This window comes from Drosophila navojoa, chromosome 4 (genome assembly GCF_054131105.1).
Source record: "Drosophila navojoa isolate 15081-1374.11 chromosome 4, UAZ_NAV_1.0, whole genome shotgun sequence".
Lineage (NCBI taxonomy): Eukaryota > Metazoa > Arthropoda > Insecta > Diptera > Drosophilidae > Drosophila > Drosophila navojoa.
Genome location: NC_142892.1, coordinates 2,031,803 through 2,043,952, shown reverse-complemented (window position 1 = coordinate 2,043,952; position 12,150 = coordinate 2,031,803). Strand labels below are relative to the sequence as shown.

General features: G+C 33.9%; 2 protein-coding genes across 2 annotated transcripts; both read right to left on the bottom strand.

The window, feature by feature from the left end:
• Nucleotides 1-6,000: 6,000 nt before the first annotated feature.
• LOC108651694 (uncharacterized) lies at nucleotides 6,001-6,494 on the bottom strand. The gene has a single exon (XM_030383633.2). It carries the CDS (start codon nucleotides 6,375-6,377, stop codon nucleotides 6,162-6,164), a length of 216 nt encoding a protein of 71 aa, XP_030239493.1. The 5' UTR covers nucleotides 6,378-6,494; the 3' UTR covers nucleotides 6,001-6,161.
• Nucleotides 6,495-9,659: 3,165 nt separating this feature from the next.
• Nucleotides 9,660-11,861, bottom strand: LOC108651692 (uncharacterized). The gene is made up of 4 exons (XM_018101551.3): nucleotides 11,578-11,861; nucleotides 10,676-10,786; nucleotides 10,202-10,621; nucleotides 9,660-9,998 (listed from the first exon to the last, which is right to left on the bottom strand). The coding sequence occupies exons 1-4, from the start codon at nucleotides 11,755-11,757 to the stop codon at nucleotides 9,840-9,842; spliced, it is 870 nt and encodes a 289-aa protein (XP_017957040.1). The 5' UTR covers nucleotides 11,758-11,861; the 3' UTR covers nucleotides 9,660-9,839.
• Nucleotides 11,862-12,150: the final 289 nt, after the last annotated feature.

Here is a 12,150-nt window from a genome sequence, read left to right as displayed (position 1 = left end):
TTTCAAATCTTTCTTTGTTTTATTCTCTTTTAATTTACATTTTATATACCATATGATTTTTACACACACATGAACAACATGGCGTATACGCATTTCATAGCAAGTAAATTTTTTCGTAGCATACTTTCGGGTTGAAGCGATATGAAATTCTACAAACGTAAAGGCAAGCAAAAACATAAATACGTGCAACGAATCTTTTTCGATGTTTGATTTGAGAGTGGGCAAAATTATATGGATTCGAATGAATCATATACGAATAGTTGAATTATATAAACGGTTGTGTCAAATTAGCTCTAAAATATGATTAAACTTCGGGCTGCCGAAGCTTGAATACCCTGGAAGAGATCCATGTTATAGGTAAATTAGTTACAATACTATTTAGATAGTTTATAAAGCTATATATATACTGATTCGCTGTAAGGGCAGTTGAATTGATAGCTGAGAGATTATAAAATAATGAAGATATATGAAAATCTATAGAGCCTTGACCTGAGCTGACATTGAAATATTTTAGTGCACAATATATTAGATGACTCTATGGTAACTATCAGCTAGATCAGGATGATACAAAGCTGAGGTCATATAGAAAGTTCATACAGATAAAATATGCCAGTCATGCGATACCACCTTTCAGCTAAGATCGCTTACAACACAGATATATAACTGCTGATGTGTATGATATTAATATATGTGGCTGCTATATTTATCAACTGATCCTAAGCCAATTTTCAGCTAAAAAACATCAGCCAGAGCTGAGTTCAAATAGTACATATATAATAATCTCTCCCTAACAACTTGTATAAGTTATCATATCAATTTCTAGACACACTCTCTTCAAGGGTATATCAATGCAGTCGGACGCCTTTAGCATATATACATATACATATATTTATATATGAAAATCAGCCTCTATATAATCTAAATGTAGTTCAATTAAATTTGATTTGCCTCTAAACACTTTTGTCTCTAGTAAAACTCTTCCCGTGCAGCCTACGGGCCAACAAATAAATACAGATATCTCTAAAACTAAATAAGTACTTGAAATACACACACATATATTTAGATAAAATATATAAATATATATATATATATATATATATATATAAATATATATGAATGTACAAGAACAATATCTCGATGGCGTCTAAACAACAAATATTTGTATTAAAAGTAATTCGAAAAATCGTTTTTTGACATAACAAAATGCATTTTTAAAGAAAAACATCTACGTGTGAATTGAATATAAACCTTATATGTATGTGTATATACATTTTATAAAATATATATGTATGAATATATATATATATACATATATGTATATGTATATGCATGTATATGTTGAGAAGCGGCATTTTTTTATACGATCGCAAACCTGTGGCTAGCTTAAAGAAACCCCTGAATAGACTCGCCCCATTGCTTTGCCTATGCCTATGTGTGTGCGTGCGTGCGTGTGTGTGTGCATTAAAATGTTTTTGAAGTAAAATTTAATTTACACAAGACTGACGCTAAAAAAAAAATAAAATTTAACTAAAAAACCAAAACGAAATTTAAATAAAAAAACAAACAACCAAAAAAGGTGTTTTACGAATTTTCCCCAAACGCCGCACGCACACAGGCAAACTACACACCGCTGGGCAGCTGAATAGGTGCGGTTGGGTTTCTGGTACGAGAATTGAGTAAATCTTCATTTAACAATTCAGTTTTTTGTGCGCGTTTTATATATGATTATATATACATATATATAGATATATATATAAATATATATTATATTTGTAATTAATAAACGGAAAACCTGATATATATATGCATATATGTATATATATATATATATATATATATATATATATATATATATATAATTATATTATATATTTATATTTACAAGAAAAATATACAGTGTTATTTTTATGATATTGTACTTATTAGTCAAACAGCAAATAAAAAAATATATATATATTAAAAAAAAAGAAATTATAAATAAAAAAACTGGGCAGCATAAAAATAGAAAAAAAAATATCGAATATAATAAATAATAATTTATAGAGCAATATTATATGGTAGTAAAAAAAACACGCATACACAGAGGAAAATGTGATTAAATTACACTCACACACACACACACATACCCAGGCACACACACACAAAATTGAGGTTAGGGCAAAGCAGCGATTCTATAGAGTCTGACGTAGCTTTCCCCACGAAAAATTACAATAAACGTGCAACGAACTCTACAAGAAATAGTTTTGAGTATAGATCAAAGAGTAGTTAAAAAAGAATTAAATAAATAAACCACACACAGGTGCATTACGTAAGCGTTAGAAAGAGATAGCAATTGCTTCGATATTCGCATTAAATGTTTAGTTTTTAGTTGAAATATTACGGCAGCAGAGGATCCAGTTTTTGTAAAACTGAAACATATAACAGCAGAGAGAGAGAGAGAGAGAGATGGAGCGAGAGGGAGCTAGAGAATCAGCTAGGGGAATGGGAGGTAGTGAGATATAGAGGACTTATCTGAGAGGACAATAGCGAAATGAGGTAAGAGATTAGACAAGATATTCGTCTTATAATAGAGACAAGTCCTTCAGACAGATAAATGATCAAATATACGATTGCACCCATGCGATTCGAAGCCTTTAAGCTTTTCAATAAGGAAAAATATAGGTAAAAAAGAGACAAGTTGTCTTACAAACATTTGAAAGATCACAGAGAGTGGGAAGAGAAAGCAATAGATGGAGAAAGAAAGAGGCTCTATTTAAATAAACCCCAAACTATTCATCTTTTTTGGATCATTATTGTCAGCAAAACGAATTTTCTGAGAGTTTGCTTCTTATATACACATACATACAAATGCATACATACCATATGTACATATATATATACATATATATACCAAAGAATTTCGAGAATATCGTAGCAATGTTTTGAGTCAACACAGAAACAACAACTACAACAAACATATATTATATGGCAAATGGTGAAAAACAACTGGAAAATATGAGTGTTGTATAAGTATATATATATATATATACATATATATGTATATATATAAATTGTAGCTAAAATGGTTTCAAGTAAACAAAAAAAATTGTTGAGTATTTTTAGTCGAATATACAAAAATAAAAAAAGAAAGAAAATCAAAGAATTTATTGTATTTAACCTACAAATGATATTTTTCTAATTTCTAATAAATCAAAATTTAATTTTCGAACTTCACAAGCAATTCAGCTAATTAGTTTTTGCCTTCTGCTGACAAATAAAATAAAAAAATATATATATATTTAATGGATTAATTTATTCGAAACAAAATTTATTATTAACATTTTGCTTACTGCTGACAAGTTAAAGAAATATTAGGTTTAAATAAAATTAAAAGTGAAGACTTGATTATTATTGAGTTACTATTTAAAGATTATTGGGATTTATCCTTCTGCTGACGAATTAATAAATTACAAATTAATTTGATAAATCAAAATATTATTTTCTCAACTATCAAAGCGAATATTTTTGTTATAAAATTCAAACAAATGCTGAAGCAAATTTGCGTAATGAAAACAATATTAAACAAGATTAGATAATTAGCGGAAGACACACACACACACATCCACACCGACACACATATGCCCAGTTAGAACTATGGAAAAAATAATATCAAAGATTAGCAAAAACAAAACTTCTAGACAAATTCTAACTTTTAGCTACAAACACAGTAAAAAAAAAAAAAAAAAAAAAAAAATATTAAGGAAAAAAAAATATTGAAATGTATCCAAATTCTTCCGTATGACAAAAACAAGCTCTAGCTAAAAATTTACCACACGAGTCTATATATACAAGAGATACAACTACAAACTACATAATATATATATATACATACATATATGTATATAAATACATCCAATACGTAATACATATGAGAAATACAAGAAACCCAAGACACACTTACAAAATACAATAACAAAAGAAAACACAGATCAAGATTCGGGTTTTAACAAACTGAATATATCTGGATATATATATGGATATACATAAATATATATACATATATATCCAACCAACTGGCATAGAATGGAATTGGTTTAGCTTGCATTGGGGGTACGATGAAAGCAGTTTATGGAGAGGCATATAGATCGAGATCTACTCTGTTCTATGCTAGCTTCAAGTACAGCTGTCTAAAAGAATATACAAAATATTTAAAATAAATATTCATAATAATAATTATGATAAACGAAGTATTACAATTTGGAGCTGCAATATTTTTTAATCAAAAAAAAAAAAAAAAAAAGCAAAAAGAAATATTAAAGATAATAATTAATATATATTTTTCTCTTTTGAGATAAACGATAAAACTGTTTTCAATGTGTGAATTGAGTTAGGTAAATAATAACAATTAATAAAAATATTAAAAAATAAAATTAAAAACATATTCCAAGCATCAGAAACCAAAGAAAAAAAAAATAAAAACAAACACTTTTTCGTGGGTTTTAATGTGTACAACTACAAAAACTTCCGTGTGCAAAAAAATAAATATAAAACCAATATACGCCATATTCACTTTGTGAGCGGGTATTTAAGCAACTACACTACACAACACAACAAAAAAAAATATAAAAAATAAATGAATAAAAATCAGCCCAACTGAAATTGTCGAAGAAATCTATATGAATATATATTTAGATAACTATTATATATGTACATATATATAAATATGTATACATGTGTGCAAATTATTCAAAAATCCAAAAAAAAAAATCTATATATATAGAAAAATTACAGAGTAAAAGAAATATAAAAGAAAAGTGGATACGTAGTACAATGTCAAGCGAAATATGAAGTATAAAGCAAATGCATATTAAAAAAAATAAATAAAAACAAAAAAAATGAAGAAGGAGGTGGAGAAGAAGAAGCAGTGCAAATGCAGAGATTAGGCTCTGGCAAGGCATGAAGAAAATAATTATTTATAAAGGCTGTAATTTTAAGTAAACAATTAAATTAAAAAAATACTTCAAACGAAGCAGAAGAAGAAAAGCAAAAACAAAAACAAGAAAAGAAAAAAAAACATTTCACCCACGACAAAAGCGAAAGAAGGAGAGACAGAATTATATTAACTAAATGCTAAATATACTATACAAATTAAGTACGATCGATATCTAAAACGAAATTATAAAACTTAATATGAAATAAACACAAAAATAAAAACAAAACAAAATATATATACAGAAAATACAAAATACAAACATATATATACATATATATATGTATGTATGTATATATATATATATATATGTATGTATATATATATATATATATATACATATATACACGTATACATACGACATCACACACATAAATAAATGAGAACTCAATGTATGTAATAAATATAAAAACTAAATAAAAATACATAAATTAAAGAGAAGATGGAGAATGTGTTTTGAGACTATATGGGAAAGCTCTGAAAAGTGTGTGAGTGCTTCATATTAAATCACTTTTAATTTTATATTAGCTCACGCGTCTAATAAAGAAATCAAATTAAATATTTATATAGACTCGGTATTGATTTTGTGAACTTGAAATTCGGAGATAATGTACTTGCCCCGTACTTACGCCTATGCTCGGCTCTTTATACTCTTATAAAGCTGAGTAGATAGAGTTCAATAAGATTAGATAGAGTTTAATATCAGATACTTCAAGTCAGCAGATAACACATATATTCCATATATAGAATATAGACTACATAGAGTACTACCGTACATTCAGTAATATCTGGTCAAAGCTGAATAGCACTCACCTCAATCTTCAATGAAAGCTCCATATAAATAGGCAATTCCTCGGTTCTCTAAGAAAAAAGTACAGTTGTGCTCACGCTATCTAACTGTGTCAGAGGCGTTGACACAGCTCCTCCAATCATGCCACACACTCGACATGCTTTGAACCCATGCTCAAAGCGTCGCATCGATGACGCATATAAGCAATCCTATCAGCAGTTCTCAAATAACGTAAGCGAATGACTATTTAGTTTGTTTTTTTTTTCAGCTTAATTCTAAGTTTATTTCATATTTGTGTTCTTGCTTGTTTTCCTCTTTTTTTCGCTCAATAAATATACCTTAATCGAAATATATGTATATACAATGTAGGAACTATATAAGTTTTGTTCGTGGCGGGCTTTGCTACTCCTTGTTGATGAAGCTGCGATTGTATCGCTGCATTCGCACGCTTTGCGGCGCCTTGGAGCTGCGATCGAACTCGCACGTCTTCTTCGTCTTCAGCATGCGGGAATCGGGTCCGGAGGAGGTGCGCCAGTAGACCGTCTGCACGGCATGCCGTCCGGCAATGTAACGCGACGTAGCGCCGACCAAGTAATTCACTTTATTTGCAGCTGACATTTTTGGTATTTATGTGTTGGTATATGTATATGTAGTTCCTTTTTCGTATATATTTGGTATTTCTCGTTGAGATCGCTCCACTGGCGAAACGTTTCTGTTTAGCTGTGTAGCAACCGCCGCTGCTTTTATAGCTCGACGGCTTATCAACATTTTTTTGTTGGCATTTGTGTTTTGTGTTTTGTCTAGTTCGCGCTTATCGCTTATCGCTTTCATTTACATTCGTTTATTGTGTTTTCCTTTTCTTTGAAGTTGGCTTTATTAATTGATTAGTTTATGATGCGTACGAATAATCGGCCGCTGCAACTGCGACACAGTTTTATTTACATTCAGCTCAGCTCAATGCACAGGTGACCGAGGGGCGCTGGCTCACTTACTTCCATGTGCGCAGCTCAAAGTGCAAAGTCGTCATCGACTAAGTACTATATATATATATATTATAAGTAGATCGGTGCTAGAACTGACGCAAAGCTCGCATAATTGACATAATTAACGCCAAGCGACAATTCACGCGATTGCCAAAGGCTGACTCGAAGATCCCGGAGATGTGAATGACATGTGAATTCTCGAGAGCTGATGCAGCTCGTCTATCGATGATCGTCTAAGCATTTAGCTGCTCTATATGAAATGCATTGCCAGATATTCATCTATCCTTGGCACATATGCCAACGATTGCATTCACACTCTATCGATTCTATATAACGGTCTAAGGCTAAGTGAACTGTTAAGCTACTGATCAATCAATACCAAGAGCTTTGCGTATTTAAATACTTATCTCTGACCCAAACATTATATTAGCTTCTTTCCTATCCCGATAGACCTACTCAAGATCTATAATAATTGATCAACATGTAACTTAGAATAGAGTTGATATATACATATATGGCAGGTGTCACCAGATGTCAATCAGATTTTCAATTAAATCCAGAGATCTACACTTTAAGTATAGTAGTCTATTGAATAATAGTTAAGTTCAGCTGCAGGTTCAGCTGGCTATCAACGGATACGCCTACGTTTTAGATTTTAATCAGAGGATTATTTCGACCTAATTTCTGATTACTTGAACATGCCAACTGATCGTGAGTTCGATCTACATTCTGACGTGTCAATTAAAAAAAAAAAAAAATCCGAAGCTGATCTGTCAGATGTCTATATGAAGTACATATTAAATAATATGCATACTTGATCTATGTAATAATAATCTAATGGCAGTTCAGTGAACACCTTCATAGCCCATCAAGTCTTGTCTCACTGTCTATTTAGCAAGGCCCTCAGTTATGGTCTACTATGGTCTACTTATACTACTTAAACAGTCAAGTACCCTTATTGTCTTTTTCCTTATTCAGATATCTACAACTCCTAAACTATTTAATCAAGAACTTTGTCTACATGTTGTTTACCTGAGATCTTTATCTATAAATTTTTTATTTAACTATCCGTATCAGACGATCTTTCTCTAAGTGCCGTTATCTGAGTACCTTTGGCCACAGAGCTTTGTCTTAAGTACTTTGTCCTAGGTTCAAGCTACATGTGCTAAGATATTTTTCCCAGCTGCTTCTTGACCTCTCCTACAAGATCAATTTACAACTGAAGTTCCTAACTCTACACAGTGTAGATCTAAACCAAATGGGCCTTTAAGAATTTGGCTTTCAAGAGAACTTCAACTATTCTATAAACAACTGAGAAATTATAGGAAAGTTTTTGTCCACTAAGCAAAGCCGCTTGCAGATATTCCATTTCATTCCCGCCTTCCTTCATAGCCCCTTCGATTTTGAACAGCTGTTCAGAGCGTGTTCAGGCCTTAGGTATATCTATGTTGACATCATGTATAATTATTGTTCATGAGCCGTCTACGTGTGACGTTGCCTTTGTTTTTGTTTGTTTACCTTATCAATGCAGTCAGAGCGTCGCGGGCTCAAGTGAGCTGCTTAGTCAATTTGTAAAAAAAAAATAAAAAAAAAATGCAATCATAAAAAACTAGAAAGAGCGTGTGCTTAATGCCAACAATAATAATAATAATAATGAATTAAATAATAAATAGTGAACAACAATAATAATGGGCAAGCATTCGAAGTTCAAGGGTGGCATCCCATTGAGCGCAGGGGGTTCGCATTCGATTCGTAGTAGTCGGCCCTCTGGGCCGATAAGAGTCGACACGTTGTCTCCTGGTGCTGCAAGGGCCTATCAATTCAAGAAAAACTTTCCACATGGAAGGTAGCCGCTTGTTTACGAATCTTTGGCCGAAAATGAACCTGCCAATAATCGAGCGATAAGTGATAAGCGAATCGGAACAGTCCCCAAAAAAGCGAAAGAAAGAAAATAATATTATAAATAGAAAGCTAACGAAAACAAGTATAAAACTCGCCAGACTATAGCCTTTAAACGCGTGTGCTTAACGATAAGATATTGTTTATATACATATATATATATATATATACGTATAAATATATATGTATGTATCATATACCTCTAAGCCGAAAATTGTTTCCATCTCTGATTAGATTTCACGGCGAAAGCTTGTTACTAGGGCATGGTTTTTGGTTATTTTGATAAGTTTAATCTTGAAAACCAGTAAAAACCAATACATATCTTCAAGATCTAAACAATATGCTAGACGTTGCCAATGCCAGACGACGTGATACTCTGTACTCTTAGTTAGCCTACCTTATTTTCTTTCTTTAGGCATTATGGAAATCAGCTAGATATAATAGCATAAACTCTTAAGAGATTTATGTCTACTTAAGATCCAGCAAAAAGTGTAGACACTAGTGAAACAAACACAATAAGAGAGAAAGAAAAAATATAATATAAAATTTATAATATATAATGAACCAAAAACAGCAAAAAATTGAAGAGAAATTAATGGTTTATTTTTTTATTATATAAAATACATAAATATATATATATATATAGATATACTTTTTGTTATATGGTAAATGTTTGAGACTACCCTCGTATATGCTCAACTTTTCAGACTACCCCCGTAAACATACTTGACTGCTCCAACTTATCAGCTAAGCGACGCAGCTAAAGCGGACATATGCGACTTACAGATGCACTATCTCACAGTGAATTCCTATCTATAAAGCGGGAACAGTTGCTTTTATTAAAACTTTCGTTGCCTACTTTGCGGCCGTGGCGTGGGAATCAAAAGTTAGAAGAAAACAATGTTTGTAACGATTTGATAATTGAATTAAAAGCACATTTAACGCCCACACACAGTTAGACGTCGCGACGTTCAGAGAGCAGAGCAGAGCAGACAAGGGCAGAGGGTAGGCCAAGCGGTTAGTTAGCTAACTAATTGAGTTTAATTGGAACAAGACAAGAGCAATTAAGGCATCGAAACTAGAGAGAATTGGTTAATCGAGCTGTGACTGTATTCCATGTGGCTTAAGTAAGTCGATTAGGCATAAATTAACATAGAGTATGGCTGGAATGCGGTTCCTGTGCACCAGACGATCCCACTCAATGGCAACGCCCCCTGCCGGCCAACAGCGGCAACAGCAGCAGCAGCAACAGCGCCGGCAGACCAACGATCAGGCGAGCCGAGCCACTGCAGACCTTGCGAATGGTCTCCGTGTTGAGGCCACGGCGAGAGAGCATGTTGTGGACGCTGCGCAGCTCCTAGAGAGAGAAAGGCAAATAGCAAGAGATAGAGACAGAGCGAAGGGAAGAGAGAGAGAGCAATATAGATGTAAGTTATGGCTAGGAGTAAGAACTGTAAAATACTCTATTCATAGAGACAAAGCTGTTTCCATTAATATATAAAGTATAGACCAAACTTAACTCCATCTCCAGAGCATCCATGTCTAAAGACTAGGACTCACCTCATTGCTGAGACCCAAACGGTTGCGTGTGAGCACCACGGTGTATATGGAGCTCTTAACGTCGTTGCCGCAGAAGGTCAACACCAGGTGGTCGTTGACCGCCTTGCCCACCTGCACTGTGCCTGTGAACTGGGTGTACGAGTTCAGTGTGGCCAGACTGCCGCGCTGATCGCCAATATTCGACCAGACATTCGGCGCATTTGCCGTGTAGTTGAATGTGTACTCCAGATTGTTGTCTCGCTCGCTCCACACGAGACGCAGATACCTCATGTTCTGCTGCTGCGCCCGACGGTTATATTCGTTGTCGTGCTCCTGATATGTGGGCGTGCTAGTCAGGGTGCGATAGTTGTTCTGCATTTGTTGTCGATTGTTGTAGTAGCCAGTGTAGCCATAATTGTTGTTATTGTAGCTGGCTTGCACCTGTAGGAAAGGGTAAATAAATATGCGAACTGTAAACAAAATATTCGAACTCACTTGATCAGTAACATCGGTCAGATGGATGATGACGCATGAATCATACTCGTACACGCCTGGAAAATCTTGACTGTGCATTATGATTTCGCTGCCGTACCAAAGGCCCATTATCTGCAATGGAATTGTAAATATGGTATATGTTTTTTTCGATTCATTTGCAACTCTTTCATATTGGCTGTTGACATTTTAATTTGTGTGTGTCAACAAATTTTACAATAATTTAATTTTAATCAATAAACTATGTCACACATGCATACACACACACACACACACATGTATGTATGTATATATCCATGTAAATACATATGCGAGTCTTGTCAATTAGCAGCCCGCATGCGGACAGTGGGACAGTGGGATTGGAACAGTGGCAACGAAACGCTGACTAAGCGAGTCACCCACTGCCTGACAGACAAACCGTCTGGACAGCACTCAGCAAACAAAGTTGACTTATGCCCTACATAGTCAAAAGGGTTAATTAGCACAAATCAGCCCTAATTGGATTACCAAAACAACGAAAAGAGTTCGAACGAGTTATTCAATACAATTTGTTATTTTGAATCAACATCAAGTCAATAATTATGAAAGAAGTTCAAGAAATTATAATCTAATTAGATTCATTATGACATTTTTCTGATGTCTTTTATATAGTTGAGCAAATATTATGCTATAATATATACCTTAATAATTTCATTATTTTATATAAAATAAATATCAGATAGCATATACTTAATTCAAATAAATACTAACTTATTTTACTTATATATACTATTATTTAATTATCTACAGATTAACGATTTGCATATTCAAGTTCAGTTTGTTCATTTCCAGCCCTGAACTGAACCAGCGCCCATTTTGCAGAATCTTGAATTTCACTCTCTCTCTCCTGCTCTAATCCCGCTCACCTGCTGCAGATCCACTGAGCTTTGTGGCTTAACGTTAACGCAACGCACGGCTGCATTGATGCGTTCTGTGCTTGTGCTGCCATCCAATGATCCGTAAACATAGTGATCCAAATTATTGGCAACGCTGTGCGACCAGCAAATGCCAAATATCACACACAATGCAAAAGATTTCAATAACATTGCACTGTATGTTTGCGTGTGTGTGATAAGCGTAAGACTGAGCCGCGAAAGGAGAGAAAGAACAAACGACGACTGCGCTTTATGAAATGCCACTCACAACTGCCAGTAAATCGCCGTTAGCGAAGAGAGGCTGCCTGGAATGTCGTCCATTCCAAACAGAAGAGAGCGAGAGTCTGAGCGCGAGGCGAGTGATGAGAGTTGGCGGGGCAGGAGTGTGAGTGAAATGCACATATTAGAGCAATTGCACTCTTTCGTTCAGTACGCTGCGTAGCTCGCGTTGATCATTAGTTAATTAAGTTAATTGTCGAGCTTTTAATGCGCATCACTCGCACCCGCACAATGCGAACGAGCCAAGCCCCTGGAACCCCTTTTGTCAACGACAGCTTTTGACAA